Genomic DNA, 21,595 nt, shown 5'->3' on the forward strand with positions numbered 1-21,595 from the left:
CTGCTGCTCATACATACCACATTGCTTAATCCAAAAACTAGAGAATCACCTTGATCATTTGAAGAGATGAGCAGTCTGAGCAATAAAGATACCAGTTCTGTCTATTTACACACAAAATCCTCAGCTTGTTACACTCAATAGCACAGGAATTGCGTCTGACCACTATTGGAAATTGCATCATTCGGTGCATATCATGTTATGGTGTTGGGTAATGCTTTTTTTTTTTTTTTTTGCATTGTCGTAAACTTTGAACATCTCAGGGAACTGATGGAATACCAATGTGACAGCAGATACAGATTAACAGAGTTGGAAGGGACATTGTAGGTCATCTAGTCCACCCCCTGCCCAAGCAGGAGACCCTACACCATTTTTGACAGATGGCAGTCCAGTCTCTTCTTAAAAGCTTCCAGTGATGAAGCTCCCACAACTTCTGAAGGCAACTTCTTCCTTGATTGCTCTCACTGTCAGAAAATTTTTCCTTATTTCCAGGTTGAATATCTCCTTGGTCAGTTTCCATCCATTATTCCTTGTCTGGCCTTCAGGTGCTTTGGAAAATAGCTTGAGCCCCACATCTCTGAGGTAGCCCCTCAAATATTGGAAGACTGCTTTCAAGTCTCCTCTGGTCCTTCTTTTCACTAGACTAGCTATGCCCAGTTCCTGCAACTGTTCATCATATGTTTCAGCCTACAGTCCCCTAATCATCCTTGTTGCTCTTCTCTGCACTCTTTCTAGAGTCTCAACATCTTTTTTATAGTATGGTGACCAAAACTGGATGCAATATTCTAGGTGTGGTCTTACTAAGGCTTTATTGAGTGGTATTACTACTTCCCTTGATCTTGAGTGTATCCCTCTGTTAATGCAATTTAGGACTGCATTGGTTTTTTTTGGCTGCTGCCAGACAGTGTTAGCTCATATTTAACTGGTTGTCCACTAAGACTCCACGACCCCTCTCACAGTTACTGCTATTAAGCCTGGTTTCACCCAGCATTACTACTTTTAGAATCTTGGGCAACAGAGAAGACCTGTAGGGTGCATAAGGGATGGTTTTGAAGGACAGGAGAAAAGTCCCACTACCAAGTTAACAGTCAAATAAGAGGCACTTGAGGCTGGGCCAACAAAATAACTTGAGAAAATGCCCCTCCCTAGTTCAGACAAAGGTAAAGCTGAAGAGGGGGGAACCACCTTCAGACTTTTTTTTTTTAATTTGATTTATATGCCGCCCTTCTCCGGAGACTCAGGGTGGCTTACAATGTGCTAAGCAATAGCCTTCATCCTTTTTGTATATTTATACAAAGTCATCTTATTGCCCCCACAACTGGGTCCTCAATTTACCTACCTTAGAAAGGATGGAAGGCTGAGTCAACCTTGAGCCTGGCGAGATTCGAACCTGCAGTAATTGCAGGCAGCTGGTCTTAATAACAGGATGCTTTAGACCACTGTACTACCAAGGCTCTTTCAAGTCTCAAATATAGACTTGTAGCCTATATTACTATAGATGTGACAATAAAATAATTCTGACCTATATGACATTGATTTCTTAGCCTGGTCTGTCAAGACCTCATTCCACAGTCTGTTCCACAAAGCAATCAGAAAATCTGGTCTTAGGAATTAAATTATGGTTAAATATGGTTGAATTTTATTGATATCAGGTTATTGAAGCTGCAAATTTGGCAATAAGTCCCAATGAATGGAATAGGATTTCATAGAAGGGATAGTAACTCTTAGACCTCTAACTGTTGCTAAATTAACATCTATATACCTTGGCTATTTTGCTTAAGAGTGCAGTTATTATCAATTTCTGGAAGCCTAAGGGACTATTGGTAAAAACAAGAAAAAATAATTCTGCAACATAAATCCCTATACGCCTGTTACATATACCGGTACGTATAATATTGCTATTTAAAGACAAAAGAAAAATTGCCCCTTTATTAACTGAACTATTCTCAGAAAGTATTTGTTATGAGAGCTTATTTGTCTCCCTCCAAAGAGCAAGATAAAGTGTGGGAAAGAAATCTTTAGTTCACTTTATAGGTATTTGGCTTTGATTAAGACAGATCATTCAGCATGGCCAATGTTATGAGCAGATTTGAAATATTAGGGGGAACAGCAATTTTTTAAAAATAAAAGCCTACTTGAAGTTGTTGTCATTAAGCTACAGCTCATCTCCTTGTCTTTTGGCATATTTTTTTATCAATGTATCCGCTAGGGAACGGAAGATGGAGTGCTATACATCAAATGACGTGAATGAAAAGTGATTATGAATAACTAATGGATGTAGGCACACTTTTCTTTTACAAGCCACAGTGAGATCAAAATTATGGGTTTGTGAAACTGATTCATGATATCTTTATGAATCAGTTCTTCCAGTCAAGATGAGGGCAATTCAATTCATAGAAGCCAAAAAATAAAATAAAATAAAATGCCCAAATGATCATCTATCCTAAGAAATTGGTGAACAAACCCAATTTTTTGAGCCATGGTGGCGCAGTGATTAGAATGCAGTATTGCAGGCTAACTGTCGACTGCCATCAGTTCGATCCTGATCTGCTGAAGGTTGACTCAGCCTTCTATCCTTCAGAGGCTGGTAAAATGACCCAAATTGTTGTGGACAATTATATCTGTAAATTGCTCAGAGAAGGCTGTAAAGCACTATGAAGTGGTATATTAGTCGAAGTGCTGTTGCTATTGTTGTTGCTTTTAACCTAAAAACTGTCATGTTTAGATGTTAACAGTTTAATTTTGTACATTTTAACTCTTACACTATGGGACAATATATGTTTATTTGCGTATGTAAGCATTATAGTTTCATTTTGTGGCTATATATATATATATATATATATATATATATATATATATATATATACAGAGCCTCTGCTATTGGGGAAGCTAAAATTATACAGATTGAGTAGAGGTTTGAGTGAGTGAATTGTATCGGGAATATTCATGTTTTCTGGTATCGTCTTCCTTCCATTTAAAGTACCCAGTAACTGGAGTTCTTTGGACCGTTTGTCAATTAAAAAACTGAAAATATAGGGAAATAAAACAAGGGCAGTCAAACAGATCTGATGGATAAAAATGGAATCATAACCCCACATAAAAAGGTCTGCAGGAGAGGAAAAAAAAAACAGACGATTTTACCAAATGAGGCAGCATATGCAAGAAGTGAACAGATGGGGAATCCTAATGCCTTGCATTCCCCAGACTCTGGAAGAAGAGATGGAGAAAAATAATAACTTGGACTGAGCTAAAGAAAGAATTGGAAACAAATTTAGACAAGGGAGGGAGTTGAGAGTATGTGTTAGGTATAACTGTCAGTAGATTAATTTTCATGTGTTGTGGTGAACAACTAAAAATAATTTACACAGAGAGTTGGCTTATGAAGCAGTTATTCTCAGTCAATAAAGTACAGTCATTGACCAATTCATAAAAAAAGAGAAAAAGACAAATATTCTAGCTCTAACAAATAAAACTTGAATAAAACTGAATATTATAATCAATAAATGGTGCAGTCAAAATACAGCATATTTTACAAGCAATAAAGCAAAATGTAGCCACACTCGGAGAAAGGAAAACAGATCCGACAATAATAATTTAGACAGAATTAATCTGGAAATGATCAATTATTATAGCGGAGAAATGTGTGACGATCTAGAAGTTTCCTTTGTCTACCGACTTGTGAGTGATGATCTCTTCTTCAGAATCAAAATATAGAGACACAAAAAGACAAATTAATGGGCGACGGTGAGGTTCTGTTGGGTAGCAGCTATGAGGAACGACTTCAATCCTGGAAATCTGAATTTTTTTAATCTCTTCATTCTTTGATCGCTGTAAAGCAGAACCATGTTCTCACTGCAAGAAAGCTCGTTGGATAAACCATTTCTAAGAAGGCAATGGATGGAAAAGTTTTTCCTCCTTTTTCATTATTCTGAGGAAAGAGTTAAAAGATTCTACATCAAAGCCAGCGTCAAACCGAGATAAGAAAAGCATTAAAGGCAGGTGTGTATATGCAGAGGCATGCATAATGTCAGCCTCCGCCTCTATATTGCTTGCTTGCTTTGGCTGCCATTGTAACGGGGGGAGGGGGGACCTGTCTGGGTATTTGGGAGGGGGGAAGTGAGCTGGTGGAGATGTCTCGTAACAGGGAGTGAATTGGAGAAAGTTTCCCTCAGCGCTTTCTCTGCAGCTGGGTGGCCTACTGATAACCAGTCAAGATCAACCATCTCAGCATTCCAGAAGGATGGAGCCATCTGAAGCTGCACCCCACATGACACCTTGGGGGGCTGTCAATCCTGACTGGTCCCTTGGGGGGAGGGATTTGGGGATGCTTTCTATATGTGATTTTCGCACCTATTGCCTCAGACCTTGCTTTTCTTTAGTTGCATTCAGTTCATACTCAGTAAAAGTACCTTTCTCTAAAAACAATGGAGTCGGGGTTATTCTTTCTTGAGTACTGAAAGGAGGCATACCTGACACATATATTGCAACACTGGTTTATCATTTATCTTCCTCTCTAAGAGAAAGCATAAGATGTGGCTTGAGGCTACTTCTATAGCTCTTCACCTAGGCAAGCTTTGCTATTTTAGTTAGTTTGGTGCCATTGCAAGAGAGGACTGCTAATGACGGCAAGGGCAGAAGTTTTATTTATTTTTATTTATTTATTTAGTTTGTCAAACATGTACGAGATAACAGGAATAAGGATAAACATGGATATGAACCAGTGGTGAAATGCAAATTTTTTTGCTACCGGTTCTGTGGGTGTGGCTTGGTAGGGAGTGGTCATGTGACTGGGTGGGTGTGGCCTACTTTTTTTTTTAGTTTTTAAAGCATTTTTTACTATTTATTGGCCCGAACTGGTAGTAAAAAAATGCTTTAAAAAAGTAAAAAAAAGAGGTTCCAACAATCACAGCTGTTCCATGTGATCGCGGAACCTTTTTTTTTACTTTTTTAAAGCATTTTTTACTACTGGTTTAGGTGAACTGGTAGTAAAAAAAATGCTTTAAAAAAGTTTTTAAAAAGGTTCCGCCGATCATACAGTATAGCTGTGATTGTCGGAACCTTTTTTTTTTAAAAACTTTTTAAAGCATTTTTACTACCGGTTCACCTAAACCAGTAGTTTTTGTAGCTCCTGAAGAGGAGCGAACCGGTAGCATTTCACCCCTGATATGAACACAGGAAATGGGTATGAATTGATGGGGACAGTAGGACAGGGATGGAAGGCATGTTGGTTCGCTTATGCATGCCCCTTAAGTTCTAAAAGATTTCTGCTTTACCTTTAACAGGAGGGTGGGTTCTGCCCCCCCTTTATTTCCACACTCCTCTTTATTTTGGCTTGGTAGATGTCTATCCCAGGTGGAGACCAAAGGAGAGATTATAAGGGAAAAGTGGGATCCTCTTAAGGCAATTGAAATGATTCGCTCTGCTCTGTGATTCATCTCCTAGTTCCCCTTCAAAAGCCCTTGGAGTGCATATTACTGACATTTGAATGACCAATATATAAGTCTCTTGATTCAGAAAATGGAGGTGGAGGAGTTATACCAACAAAAGTTCTTGGGTTTTTTTTTACAAACTGATAAAATCTATTATTGTATAAAGTTTTCCCCCTGTAGTGAAGGTAAGGGCCCTTTTGGTAGCTGCATTGGCATAAATTCAGCCTTTCCCCCAATAACATCATTTTTCAGAGTCTACAAGCCAGCTCATTGAGCTTCCTGATGACCAACTAGGTCTAAATGCTAGCAACTTTGAAAGGATGTTAGATTGGTTCAAAAAGTGCCTCTGGTTCACAAAATACTCCTAAAACCACCTCGCTACTGTCTTCTCCTTGGCATTTAAAACCCCTTATATTGACTGTTTCCTAATATGATTTGATTGCTTATTTGTACCCTATGACTATCATTAAGTGTTGTACCTTAGGATTCTTGATGAACGTATATTTTCTTTTATGTACACTGAGAGCGTATGCACCAAGACAAGTTCCTTGTATGTCCAATCACAATTGGCCAATAAAAAATTCTATTATTCTATTCTATTCTACTCTACTCTACTCTACTCTACTCTACTCTACTCTACTCTACTCTACTCTACTCTACTCTACTCTACTCTATTCTATTCTATTCTATTCTATTCTATTCTATTCTATTCTATTCTTGCACAAGAGTGCCCAAATTTTTGAGAATTATATTACCAGGTAGCAGCATTGACGTGGATGAAAGAATGGATCGAATTAAGAAATATAAGATTACTAACTTTGGAAGGACATGATTTACAATTGGGATGGCATGCATTTTTATGATATGGTAGAAGTAAGATACATACATATTTTCATAGACACTATGTAAGAAATGCATTGTTATTAGTGTGGGAGAAGGTAAGAGATAAATACTATGTGAAAATTCCAATATGGTTATCAACAATGGAAGCATTGATACACCCAAATATGGTTAATTTTAGAAATATTTTTAGATATAAAGACTTACTTATAGACAAGGGGCAATTGAAAGGGAAACAAGAAATGGAAGAACAAGGGATTGTGATAGACTGGTACACACATATGCAAATACAAGCAAGGTATGAAAAAGATGGAAAATTATATGGTTTTTATTTAGAAATGACAGATTTGGATAAGATACTCATGGGAACAGAGGATAAAATAATTTAAAAAATCTATAACTTCCTGCTTAGTATGGATTTAGAGGAAGAACAAGTAAAGGAAACAATGATTGCTTGGGCAAAAAATTGTGGCTATTCAATTGAGTTTGATAATGGCAACAGTTATGGGAAAGGAACTATAAACTAACAATGTCCACTGCATATAAAGAGAATCAATATAAAATGTTTTATAGATGGCATATGCCTCCAGAAAAATTGGCAAAAATGTTTAAAGACAAATCAACTAAATGTTGGAAATACCATCAAATACCAGGATCATCTTATCATATGTGGTGGACATGCCCAGAAGCTAGAGACTATTGGAGCAGAATTAAGACATGGTTAGAAGAAATGATCTAACAACGTATTGATTTAAAACCTGAGCTGTTCCTATTGAGTATACTACCAGAGAAAATTAGTAAAGAAAATATATACTTGATTATACATATAATAACGGCAGCGAGGATAATATTTGCACAAAGATGGAAAGCAGAGAAAATCCCTTTGGAAGGGGACGTAATTAAAAAAAATCTTAGATTGTGCAGAAATGAACAGATTAACTTTGATGTTTAAAGAGAGAGAGGATATGGACTATTATAAGATATGGGAGAAATTTTATGATTGGTTAAAAAAAGAGGTATAGATAAAGATTGTGATAATTAAATAAGGAGAATGTTATATTAAAGGTATTGTAATTTGGGGGGGAAATATCGCAACAGAGAAATGGAAACTATCAAGGAGAAATGAAGATAGGAGGAGTAATAAAAAGAAGAAGTCACGGAAGAAACACCGAGAAGACACACGGAAGGATTGATGTATTATGTGTTTATTTGTTTTAAAAAATAAAAAACAAACTTTTATATGTATAAAAAAGAGTGCCCAAATTTAATTGTATTAGCATGCCAGCCAAGGGGAGCTCTGCTTAATCCCCTCCTTTGGGCTTTTGCTTTGGGGGTTGCCTTGAAAAAGAACCCTTCCAGGTATCATTGTTGAAGTGACATGCGGTAAGCCAGCTGAAAATCTGCCCTCTAGTAGTACTGTTGCAACTTTGAAGTTGTGCAACACCTTTAGCAAACACTTCCTCATGTGAGGGCATGAATAAAGCTGGAGCACTCATTACTTGCTTCTCAGAGTCTACCGGGGATCTGCTTAGGTTGGCTGGAAAGCAGAAAGAGATTCCTCACCCGCCAGCCAAACCCAGGATCCAAAATGATCCCAGCTCTCTTGGTTACTATATGCTTAACAATGTTTTCATACCAAGGTAAGATGTTTTCTTTGGTTTCATTTTTTTTTTCATATTCTTACTGCTTAAAGACTATTGTACCTGAGAGGTTTCTATGGTTTTGCTTTAACAAGCACTTGTCCCAGACTAGTCAAAAGAATGCTCTTAAAGATCTCATTTGTGCTAAAATTACATAGAGGGTTTTTTTTTTTTAACTTAAATGTTGTCAAGCAGGAAATAGATCCTAAGAAACAAAGCACGTTCAAGTTAGAGGGAAAGTTTTCCAATAATGTGAGTAAAAATTAGAAGACTGAAGAGGACAGAGAAAGGCAAAGTTTGTGGCAAGAAAATTTCAGGAAGCAAAATATTAAAGGGAAAAATCAATATTTTTTCAGTTTTAATTTTCTTTCAATAGAACTCCTGTAATTAAGCTTGCATAATATTTTATTTATTTATTTATTTATTTATTTATTTATTTATTTATTTATTTATTTATTTATTGGTTCGATTTATATGCCGCCCTTCTCCGGAGACTCAGGACGGCTTACAATGCGTTAAGCAATAGCCTTCATACTTTTGTATATACCTGCTTAGTAGGGCTTTCGGCCCCCCCTAAGCGGTGTTCTTTTTTTATATATATACAAAGTCAGCTTATTGCCCCCACAATCCGGGTCCTCATTTTACCTACCTCAGAAGGATGGAAGGCTGAGTCAACCTTGAGCCTGGTGAGATTTGAACTCGCAGTAATTGCAGGCAGCTGGCAGCTAAGTGCTACTTAACAGCACTTTAGTCCGCTGCGCCACCAAATCCTATTATTCAACAAAACAAAAGCTAGCATTATTATTGTTATCTTCAAGGAATCTTCAGACTGTACTCAAACAAATGTGACACTACTTGGTACTTTTCTCAATATAAGGTTTTCAGATTTATGCCAGTTGGCAGCACAGAAATACAGATTTTATTTTCCAGTTAGCGTAGATGAATATTCTTTAAAATCCATGTTAAGTGTGGCCTTAAATGCTTTCTCTTTCATATGAGACTTTGGGAGAAATTTTGTTTACTATGGCAGGGAAAGGTGTATTCATGCAGCTTGCTTAACTAATTTGGTGGGAGCCTAGGCATCCAGGGTATCACTAATGGAGTATACTCAGTTATAACCTTGGTTATGTGACTTGTGGATTTAGTATATCTATAAAAGGGACCCAGTGGCTCAATGGCTAAGACACTGAGCTTGTCGATTGAAAGGTCAGCAGTTCAGCGGTTCGAATCCCTAGTGCCGCATAACGGGGTGAGCTCCCGTTACTTGTCCCAGCTTCTGCCAACCTAGCAGTTTGAAAGCATGTAAAAAATGCAAGTAGAAAAATAGGGACCACCTTTGGTGGGAAGGTAACAGCGATCCATGTGCCTTCGGCATTTAGTCATGCCGGCTACATGACCACGGAGAGGTCTTTGGACAGCGCTGGTTCTTTGGCTTTGAAATGGAGATGAGCACCGCCCCCTAGAGTCGGGAACGACTAGCACTTATGTGCAAGGGGAACCTTTACCTTTACCTTAAAGTCAGTCTGGTTGGTAAATTTAAATAGGGCTCAGTGTAGCATGCTGGGTTAAGATTGTGGCACGAACCACTTTCAAGCCAGAATTTAGATTAGAGTGCAGCATGGAGATCTACTCTGGTCATGCTTGTTTTTGATCTGTGGTAAACCTAGGATGTGGGTAGTGCATTCATCCTGATTCCCTTGATCTCTCAGCAGCCTTTGATACTATCAACTATGGCATCAAAGGCTGCTGAGGGGGTTGGGAGTGGGAGGCAACCCACTTTCGGAACATGGAGTGTTTCCGTCTTTGGATGGCGCACTCCATTCAGAATTGATGCACAAGCTGGGGTTTCTTCTGGATTCATAGCTCCTACTCAAAGAGCAGGTGGCAGCTGTGGCCAGGGAGACCTTTGCACAACTGCTAATTTGTGCACCAGTTTTGTTCATTCCTGGGCTGCAGGGCACTGTGCTTGCATTCACTCATGTCTTAGTCACTTCCTGATTGGACTACTGCAAAACACGCTTCATGGGGCACTCCGTAGTCTAGATAGTCCGAAGACTATCTGAACCTCTGAAATCGTATCTCTACCCTACCTTATTATTTACTTACTTACTTACTTACTTACTTACTTACTTACTTACTTACTTACTTACTTATTTATTTATTTATTTATTTATTTATTTATTTACTTACTTATTTATTTATTTATTTATTTACTTATTTATTTACTTATTTACTTATTTACTTACTTACTTATTTACTTATTTATTTATTTATTTATTCATTAATCTATTTACTTATTTACTTATTTATTTACTTATTTATTTATTTATTTACTTACTTACTTACTTACTTATTTATTTATTTACTTATTTACTTATTTACTTATTTACTTATTTATTTACTTACTTATTTATTTATTTATTTAAATTTATATTGCCGCCTATTCGCATATGGCGACTCAAGGCAGCTTAGAAGAATATAAAAACCTCATATATAAAACAATAAAACTAATAAAAGAGAATAATCATAAATTAATAAATTAATATAATAAAATCATCCCCCCCCCCAGTGACAACACATCACATGAGCCATTTAATGGGCTCCATCCCGCTCTGCGTTCCCCGGGCCCGCTGGCATTATTCTTCGATTTGTGCTTCTTTCCTATTTAGGATAGTGTCTTTTTGGTAAGTAGAGGCAGAGAGAGGTTGCTTCGTGAAATCTGATGGGAACGGGAAAGCTGGACCAAACGCGCTGTGTAATATGCATGCTTGGATCTAATCAACCAGAATCAGCACTGTGGCATGGAAGGAGATGCCTTTAACTCTCTAACACCTCCTTCTCCAATCCTGCTATTTGCAATAGAGCAAGTGTGGTTAACTGGAGTTTGTGACACCACAAACTTCATCTTCCAAACTCAATTTCTCACATGCTACCTTTCTCTCCCTCCCCACCTCCAATTCCTTAAAGGTTTCTCCTGTCCAGTTCATATCCGATTCTAGGGGTATGTGTGCTCATCTCTGTTTCTTAGTCAAGGGAGCCAGCATTATCCAAAGACACTTCCGTGGTCATGTGGCCAGCATGACTGTACATGGAATAATGTCATTTTCCCATCAAAGTGGTACCTATTTATCTACTCACATTTGCATGCTTTCAGACTGTTGGCAGGGACTGGAGCAAATAACAGGAGCTCACCCCATCACGTGGCACTCAGGTCAGTTTTCCAGCTGACAAGCTCAGCATCTTTAACCCCTGAGGCATCACACTCCCTTCCTTAAACTTACTCTACAGTAATAGCAATAGCACTTAGATTTATATACCGCTTTACAGTGCTTTACAGTCCTCTCTAAACTGTTTAGAGAGTCAGCCTCTTGCCCCCAATTATTTGAGTCCTCATTTTACCCACCTCGGAAGGATGGAAGGCTGAGTCAACCTTGAGCCTGGTGAGATTTGAACTGCCAAATTGCAGGCAGCTGGCAGTCGGCAGAAGTAGCCTGTGGTACGGCACTCTAACCACTGCGTCACCATGGCTCATTCTCATTGCTCGTAATGCAAATATTAATATCCAATTCCTTTGATGTTCATCTTTCTCCCAAAAACCACTAAAGAAAAAATACACTACAGATAATCCTCAATTTACATTCACAATAGGGATAGGAGATTTTGTTAGCTGGTGCAGTCATTAAGTAAGATATCCTGTGACCATCCCTGATTTTATAACCTTTTTGCTGTGGTTGTTAAGCGAGACATCACATTAACGTGATTTCTAACTGCTTGTCAATTTTCCCATCGATTTTGCTTGTGTGAAGCCAGCTGGGAAGAGCACAAGTGATGATCGCATGACCACCATTGTAAATGTATGATGGTTGCCCAGTGCCTGAATCATGATCAGATGAGCGCAGGGACACTGTGACAGTTGTAAGTGCAAGGATTGGTCATAAATCATTTTTTTTCAGCACCACCATAAATTCAAACAGTTGCTAAATGAATGGTTCTAAGAGATGGATTCCCTGTACTCAACATTCTGGGAAAATTGCAGCATTGTTTTTTTAAGAAGAGAAAGTTTATATTTAAAAACCTTGCATCAGTGAGACTGACATATAAAAGGAGAAAAACAGGAAAGTTTCCTTTAAAAAAAAGAGTTCTTGAGCAACTTACTGTATATTAACAATACATCAATTAGGTGATTGTTCATAGAGATTTTACATGTTAAAGTATATTGGCCAAGCATAAAGTCCATCTGGAGATTGATATAGTCTAAGTAAGTGTATGTTGAGAAGCAATTGCATCAAACACTTCCATGTGTTTGTGTGCAATAGACCAAAAAAAACAATCCAGTGCCATCACAACTCACATTGTTTATGTCACATCTATGTCAGTGTTTTTCAACCTTTGGTGGCTTTAAGATCTGTGGACTTCAGTTCCCAGAAGTTGAACTTCAACTCCAGAATTCTGGGCATTGAAGTCCACCTATCTTAGTTGCTAAGGTTGAGAAACAGCGGTCAATGTAATCAAATTTAGAGGTGCAATGAATCATGAAAAAGAGGCAAATCTTTAGATTTGGAATAATCTCTGGGTCTTTGGGATCCAATCTAGCAGCTACAACAGCAGCAGAAGCACACATCAACATTTCAATAACCTGGAAGTGAGAGGGATATTTCCATTGCCAAGCTCATTACACAACCCTGACTGAATCGGCCAAGATATTCCAAAAAAATGCACCAAATTGCTGGAAATGCAATCATCAACATGGGACATATTTCCACATGTGGTGGACATGCCCCAAAGCAAAGGCATATTGGTTAAAAATCCAAAAATGGTTAGAGGAAATAACAGGGGAAAAAAATGCTAGGAAACCTGAACTATTTTTATTGGGAATTATAAAAGACAAGATTAGGAAAAAAATTTATTACCTTATACCTCACATAATTACGGCCGCCAGAATTTCATTTGCACAAAATTGGAAACAAAGATTTGCTCCATCAAATATGATGATCATAAAAAAGGTGCTAGAATGTGCAGAAGCAGATAAATTAACAATGGAATTAAAAGACTGATTTATTACGAGACATGGAATAGATGGTATAACTGGTTGGAGAAACAATCCAAAATTAATGTTAATTAAAGAGCCTGGTGGCGCAGCAGACTAATAGCCTATTATTAACATTCAGCTGCCTGCAATTACTGCAAGTTCGAATCTCGCCAAGGCTCAAGGTTGACTCAGCCTTCCATGCTTTCTAAGGTAGGTAAATTGAGGACCCAGTTTGTAGGGGCAATAAGCCGACTTTGTATAAATATACAAAAGTATGAAGACTATTGCTTAACGCATTGTAAGCCGCCCTGAGTCTCCGGAGAAGGCAGGCATATAAATCAAATTAAAAAAAAATGTATAAAAGTATAAACATAAAAGAAGGTATTATAGAGGAACGAAATAGTTATTGTTTAATAGATAGGTATAAATTGTAGTGAATATAGAAATTAGTAAGTAATATATAAAATGTATGTATATATAGTTGGTTATAGATATTATCAAAGATGCCAGTATCGGAAAGCTGTAAAAACGTAACAAGGATGTTAAAGATGCAAATGTTGAATAAAAATTATTTAAAAAAAAAAAACCTTGACAACACTCTGCTTGCCTCACAGATGAAGTCTTGTGTTATCTGGTGGCATGTTTTGTTCCCCAGGTTCTGATGAATAATTTGCTTTTAATAATTACCCAAAATAGATTTTGAACACCCACACAGAAACTAGTTTGTATCTGCTTACTCATATAAAATCAGCTATAGTCAGGGAACACAAAAGTAATTGTTTGAAAACATTCAATTCCTTAAAAAGCAACATTTGTAAAAGGTAGATGGTTCACTTCTAGCAGATCAATTGCAGGACAATGCTGACAGACCTGTCAGCATTGTCCTGTCAAACTTGCTCTGGTATAGATACTGTAAATGGAACACGTATCTCCTGAACTTCTAAGTTGTACTTCTTATTCATTTCTATAGAGCAGGGGTCTGCAACCTTAAACACTCGAAGAGCCATTTGGACCCGTTTCCCACAGAAAAGAAAACACCGGGAGCCACAAAACCCTTCCCGTGCCTGACTATTTCTTGAGCGGCCACAAAACTAGCATATGTAGTTGAATTGAACGTTCTGTTTTCTTCTGAAACTTTTCTTTTCTTGGATTTATCCATGGTTGGCCTACCGGGGGTAGAAAAGCTCAATAAATCGTGTGCTGGTGGGTGTCGCACATTGGCGGTTGTGATGCATATTTTGAGTGACAGGGGGCCGCAGCAGAGGGGTGAAAGAGCCACATGCGTCTCCAGATCCGCAGCATCTGCTGACCCATGCTATGGAGAATGGTACCTGGAGAAGAACTCTTATAGATCAAATTGTGTTGCTCCTGGAAGTGTCCATTGGACCATTAGATACCTGAGAAACCCTATACCAGTAAGTCCCATCTTTGACAAATTGAAGGTGAGTGGACTTCAGCTCCCAGAATTCTGAGAAATGGCTATGCTGGTTATGGAATTTTGGGAGTTGAAGTCCACGTATCTGAAAATTGCCAAGGAAATCCTACTGTGTATGGTCAGATAAACAGCCATTGCTCCCTTAGAGCAGGGTTGCCAAACTCCTGGCCCGCGGGCTGGATGTGTCACGAGCTGGCCACGCCCACACCCGGTTTAGCAAAGGGGGGGAAGTCCTGATACGTCATGTGACGCCACCGTGATGACGTGAGTTTGACACCCCTGCCTTAGAGGTTCTTTTAATTAGAAGTTTCTAATTAGTAACATTTGAGTAAAACAACAAACTGTCTACTTAAAAAAGCAAGTGCCTAACCCAGACAAATCAATGATTCCACACAGGGAAGGAGACACTGTGTTATTTCAGGCCAAATTATTCTTTGTGTGAACCAGTGGTGGGTTTCAAATTTTTTTTCTACTGGTTCTGTGGGTGTGGCTTGGTGAGCGTGGCATAGCTTGGTGGGTGTTGCAGGGGAAGGATACTGTAAAATCTCCATTCCCACCCAATCCAGGGGAAGGATACTGTAAAATCACCATTCCCTCCCCAATCCAGGGAAGGATACTGCAAAATCCCTATTTCCTCCCAATCAGCTGGGACTCGGGAGGCAGAGAATAGACAGGGGCGGGGTCAGTCAGAGGTGGTCTTTACCGGTTCTCTGAACTACTCAAAATTTCCGCAACCGGTTCTCCAGAACTGGTCAGAACCTGCTGAAACCCACCTCTGATGTGAATCCCATTTGAAGTTAGCTCACTGGTTCTTCACATCAATCAAGTTTTTCTTATGAAAAGTCAAACAGGACTTCATGCAATCCAAGCATTCCGGAGTTGAGAATTTTGATTTCTACCACTCCTTCTAATGAGGTAACCTAATGGCTGCTTGCCAGCAGAAAGAATAAAAGAGATTAGTGTGCCAAACCTTAAAATATCTGCCTGTAGAAGTTCTAATCTTTAACCTTAAATTTAAAGTTTAATTTAAATGCAATCCAGTCGGATTGGTCATATCCACTTTTTGGAGTACATACCAGGTAGGGTACCTAAAGATCAAATATGGCCCTTGGTGGGGGAAGGGGAACATACACCTCTGTTATAGGTTTAAGACTAGACTACAGTTGGTCCAGAACGCAGCCGCGCGAGCTGTCGTGGGTGCACCTAGGTACACCCACATTACACCAATTCTCCACGAGCTGCACTGGCTCCCTATTGGTCTCCGGTGACAATTCAAGGTGTTGGTTATTACCTTTAAAGCCCTACATGGCTCAGGGCCAGGTTATCTTCGAGACCGCCTTCTGCCACATAGCTCCCAGCGACTGGTAAGATCCCACAGAGTTGATCTTCTCCGGGTCCTGTCAGCTAAACAATGCCGGCTGGCGGGCCCGTGGGGGAGGGCCTTCTCTGTGGCTGCCCCAGCTCTCTGGAACCAGTTACCTCCTGAGATCCGGACCATCCCCACCCTATTGGCCTTCCAAAAAGCAGTGAAGACCTGACTTTTCCGGCAGGCCAGGGGCCGTTGATCTCTCCTTGAGATCTGACGAGATCCGGCCATGAATGGTGTGAATGGGTTTTAATGTCTTTATGTTTTAAATTTTTAAGTGTTTTTATGGTGATTTTTTGAGTGTATTGTGGTGTTCGGAGAGGGGCGGCATATAAATTGAATAACTAAATAAATAAATAAATTGTTAGACACCCTTAATCATCTTCTTCACCATGTTTTGAGTCTCTTCTGCTGGTTTATGTTCTTCTGAAACGGTCATACCAGTGATGATACCTTTGGCATCCTTTGAGTTATTTCCACCATTCAAAGCTTGCTGTGTAGGATCCATACTATGGATACAGCATATCCTGCTCCGTTGCTATCAAGCATTCCTATGTAATGACCTGTAATATGGATCTATTTACTCCCTAATTACTTTGCTATTATTCAAGCTCAAGTGTAAGTTGTCTGCACAGGGTTTTGTTTTTTTTTAAACGCTCTGAATTACTCACCACTACTAATGTTTCATAGCTTCAGGCTGGCATTAGGGCTTAGGTGTTATAAATATACAGGTAGTTTTCAAAGAAGTAAGCAGATGAAGGATCTTTTACCTGTAAGGCATGTTCCCTCATGACCTGTGAGAAAAGAACAACCCTTGTTGAAGGGATGATTCCAGATTAACGTAGCTCTTCAGCCATATGTGTATTAATTGCAGAGGCCTTTTGGGAGGGATCAGATCTCCGATGAAAATCCTCTTTTTTTTTTGGCAGCCTGCTGTGTGAGGAGGAAGGCAAGAAGGAAGGAGAACATTGGAGAAGGAGAATGACTAATGTCCCTTCTTGCTTTTAGCTTTGTCCCTGTCCAATATCGCCTCCAACGAATTGTAACACATGAGAACAACTGCTTTAAACTTAATGTAGACTGCTTTCAACTTGATTGTAAAAAAAAAAAAATGATTTTTATAACAGAAAATATTCAAAGTCTGGAATATCTTACCCAATTCCGTTGTTTCAGCTACTAAATTTCACAGTTTTAATTCCAAATTAACTTCTGTGGACCTCATCCCATCTTTAAGGGGGCGTGTCCAAGTGCACTAATATGCCTATCATCCCTGTCACATTTTAGTTCTTTCATTTAGTTCGAATTTATAATTTTTGTTTTATGAAGATGACAGATAGATAGATAGATAGATAGATAGATAGATAGATGATAGATAGATAGAGATAGAAGATAGATAGATGATAGATAGATAGATAGATAGATAGATAGAGATAGAAGATAGATAGAGATAGAAGATAGATGATAGATGATAGATGATAGATGATAGATAGATAGAGATAGATGATAGATAGATAGATAGATAGATAGATAGATAGATAGATAGATGATAGATAAATAGAAGATAAATAGATAGATAGATAGATAGATAGATAGATAGATAGATAGATAGTATTTGTGGGAGAAAAGCCCCCAAAAATGTGTCCACAAAATGTTTGCAATTATCCACAACAAGTTGTGACATGACACCCTGAATTTTTACAGATAACCAGTATGATACGGTAGATAAGGATTAGTCAAGGATTCAGGAAGGCCATATTTCAGTCTGAGCAGGGGTGGGTTCTACTTACTTTTACTACCGGTTCGCAACGGGACTGCGCGCACGCTTCTGCGCATGCGCAGAAACTTCCTGATGACGTCCAGGTCAGTGGGCGGAGCCTCCCGCCAGTTTTACTATCGGTTCTTGCGAATCGGTCTGAACTGGGGGCAACCAACCACTGCTCCTGAGCATGCATATATGTATGTATAGAATTACTCCAAATCAGAAACCAGGAGCTGGAGCGTTTAATTTTTCTGCTCAGATACTCACTTCCTTTAGAATTAGGTAAATATCCCTCGTTGTAGAGAAATATTCTAGTCTTCATCCCACTCATCCTCTGACGGGAATTACAGAAGGGACTTTCAGAACTGATGTGTCAGTTTACCTCAGGCTCAAGGCCAGAAAAGAGGATTCTAGAAACGTTGGACCAGACCGAAAGATTCCAAAGCACAAATGCACATAAGAATTCTCTATTATGTGCAAGTGATTCATAATTCCCTCTCTGACCGATTCATCCTTGACTTTGTGTTCCTGATAAACGTGCTTACATTCATCCACAGCCCAACCCTCACCCATCCCTTCGAGACTCAGTTTATTTACTTTTAAAGCTGAAGGCAGGGAGTTTTCCAGTTTCTGGTTGAAGAGCCATTCGTTCGGTGGCCTCGGGCCCTGGGAACGTCTGCATTTTACGTAGAAGAGAGACAATGATGAATGGAATGAAAGAAAGCTGGTTACGCATTTATTTCTTTAGTATTACAGTATTTTATTGGCTACCCAAGGTTACTGCAGTAATTCAAAATACAAAGCAATTAAAGTAATGCTAGCCCTGTGAGGTAGTTTAGGTAACAAGCACATGAATATTAATTCCCTGTAAAGGCACATTAACAGCATCTTGCGAGGCTGAAATTTTTATTTTATTTTTATTTATTTTTATTTATTTATTTATGTATTTCGTCAAGCATGTATTTTATGACAGATACAAGTGTAAACATAATTATAAATACGTGAAAACGATACAAATAAAAGAAAACATTAGGACAGGGATGATAGCAGTGGTGAAATCCAATTTTTTTTTACTACCGGTTCTGTGGGTGTGGTTTGGTGGGCATGGCTTGGTGGGCGTGGGAGGGGAAGGATTCTGCAAAATCTCCATTCCCATCCCACTCCTGGGGAAGGATTCTGCAAAATCTCCATTCCCACCCCACTCCAGGGGAAGGATACTGCAAAATCCCCATTCCCTCCCCACTCCTGGGGGAAGGATTCTGCAAAATCTCCATTCCCACCCCACTCCAGGGGAAGGATACTGCAAAATCCCCATTCCCTCCCCACTCCTGGGGGAAGGATTCTGCAAAATCTCCATTCCCACCCCACTCCGGGGGAAGGATACTGTAAAATCCCCATTCCCTTCCCACTCCTGGGGGAAGGATTCTGCAAAATTTCCATTCCCTTCCCACTCCTGGGGGAAGGATTCTGCAAAATCTCCATTCCCACCCCACTCCAGGGGGAAGGATATTGCAAAATCTCCATTCCCTTCCCACTCTGGGGCCAGCCAGAGGTGGTATTTGCTGGTTCTCCGAACTACTCAAAATTTCCTCTACCGGTTCTCCAGAAGCTGTCAGAACCTGCTGGATTTCACCCCTGGATGGTAGGCATGTTGGTGCGCTTATGCACCAGTATTTCTTCCCTCTGTGCTTTTACTCTCCAGAAACCCCACAATCCCTTCCGAAATGCTTCCCACGTTCTCCTTCCTTCTGTGGGCCTGAGATCCCTTTTACAAGCTGGTTGACATGTCTGCAGCTCTTCCTCCTGTCTCCCAGATCTTTCCCACATATCATTACAAACAATGATACTCAACTGATTCAGATGGTTCCGAAACACAATTAAGAATTAGATGTTTATTGGAGTCCCCCTGATTTTTTTTTTAAAGCAAGAAAAGGTGGGGTTGCCCTTATCAAGGAGTCATGTTCCAAAATTAGAGCAGTAATTGGTAGAGAACAATATGGTAAAGAAGAAAGGGATGTGGAATCAGGGTAGATAAAAATCAATGATTTAAAAAAAATCAGATTTTTTTTATTTAAATCAGATTTTTTTGATTTTTATCGAATTTATTTTAATAAAAAACTTTTGGGGTAAAAATCTATCGTAAGATAGTTTTCTATTTAAGATACATAAATAATTTAGTCTATTCAGCATGAAATGGAGCTTAGTTATGTAGCATGAGGCTGTATATTCTGCAACACTGGGACTATCGGTGAGTCAACAGTGGGTCAAAGGAGTAGCAGAGATGACAGTTGCTCTTTAAAAATTATGATTTAAATCGAGTTGATTTAAATCAAGCCTTTTTACTAGTGATTTAAATCATGATTTAAATTGTGATTTCAATCAACTCAATTTAAATCAAATCCACCCTGTGTGGAATTGCTGTTTTTTTTTCTATGCTCTAAGCAGGAGAGAATAGTAACCTTTCTTGTCAGTAGGGCAAGTAATCAAACCCCTCCCATGTTTCTGGGAGCATCAGGTACAAATGGGCAGGTACATAAAACTATGAGGAAGATGTAAAGTTCTGCCTAGGGCTACCTTTGGAAGATGTCCGTCAGTCTCAGAAGATACATTTCCATGGCCAAATGCTTAGACTTCAGTCTCTCTCTACCCAGTGGTGGGTTTCAAATATTTTTACTACCAGTTCTGTGGGTGTGACTTGGTGGGCATGACATGGCTTGGTGGGCGTGGCTTGGTGGGCGTGGCAGGGGAAGGATACTGTAAAATCTCCATTCCCACCCCACTCCAGTGGAAGGTTACTGCAAAATCCCCATTTCCTCCCGATCAGCTGGGACTCAGGAGGCAGAGAATAGATGGGGGCGGGACCAGTCAGAATTTTTACTACCGGTTCTCTGAACTACTCAAAATTTCTGCTACCGGTTCTCCAGAATTGGTCAGAACCTGCTGAAACCCTCATCTGTCTCTACCTTAAGAAATCTCCCTCTCTCTCAATTTTGCATTGAAGCAGACGATAAAGACCGTCTCACTTCTGTAGGTGTTTGGATATTACTGTTTGGATATTACCCCCACCCCCACCCCCGCTTACTGGGTGGCTATTCATATTTTACTTTATTATTTTGTTTTCACTTGCAATTACAATTACAATTATTGTTGTCCTTTTTTGTAATGTGTATTGGGCTACTTTGATGTTTACAACTGGATTAAAAAGCAAATGAATAAATAACTTTAATATCTATGATCCTTGGTGGTGCAGCAGACTAAAGTGCTGTTAAGTAGCACCAGCTGCCTGCAATTACTGCAAGTTCAAATCTCACCAGGCTCAAGGTTGACTCAACCTTCCATCCTTTCGAGGTAGGTAAAATGAGGACCCGGATTGTGGGGGCAATAAGCTGACTTTGTATAAAAAAGAACACCGCTTAGGGGCCCCCTGAAAGCCCTACTAAGCAGATATATACAAAAGTATGAGGGCTATTGCTTAACGCATTGTAAGCCACCCTGAGTCTCCGGACAAGGGTGGCATATAAATCGAACCAATAAATAAATAAATAAATAAATAAATAAATAAATAAATATGAGTTGAACCAGTTTCTGGTAATTACATGGTGATGGCAGTGGTGGAATTCAAATTATTTTACTATCGGTTCTGTTGGCATGGCTTGGTGAGCATGGTGTGGCTTGGTGGGCGTGGCAGGGGAAGGATACTGCAATATCTCCATTCCCGCTCCATTCTGGGGCCAGCCAGAGCTGGTATTTGCCGGTTCTCTGAACTACTCAAAATTTCTGCTACCGGTTCTCCAGAACCTGTCAGAACCTGCCGGATTTCACCTCTGGGTGATGGTCATATAATTTGCTTGGCTGCAGAATGGAATTGGTTTCCCACTATTTTCATTCTTCATGGGTAACTGAATAACAAATTGTGTTGTAGATGTGAAAAAGGTAGAATAACATTCCAAAGTGAACTCTTTTTTTTTTTTCCTTTTCTTTGTGAAGCGAGCTCTGCAAAGGAGTCCTGGAAAGTTAAGGATTATGAAGTAGTGTATCCACAAAAAGTCCATGCGTTACACAAAAGAGACGTAGGAGAAGCTCAGAAGCCTGACCAAAAA

General features: G+C 39.3%; 1 protein-coding gene across 1 annotated transcript in view; it reads left to right on the forward strand.

Moving 5' to 3' along the window:
* Positions 1-7,675: 7,675 nt before the first annotated feature.
* Positions 7,676-21,595, forward strand: part of ADAM28 (ADAM metallopeptidase domain 28) — a 65,405-nt gene continuing 51,485 nt past the window's right edge. The window contains exons 1-2 of the mRNA XM_087875909.1: positions 7,676-7,906; positions 21,483-21,595. Coding sequence (XP_087732035.1) covers positions 7,855-7,906; positions 21,483-21,595 — 165 coding nt within the window. The 5' untranslated portion in view covers positions 7,676-7,854. The remainder of the gene's footprint in view (positions 7,907-21,482) is intronic.

This window comes from Pantherophis guttatus, chromosome 9 (assembly GCF_059756535.1).
Source record: "Pantherophis guttatus breed Tessera chromosome 9, ASM5975653v1, whole genome shotgun sequence".
NCBI classification, from domain to species: Eukaryota; Metazoa; Chordata; class Lepidosauria; order Squamata; family Colubridae; genus Pantherophis; species Pantherophis guttatus.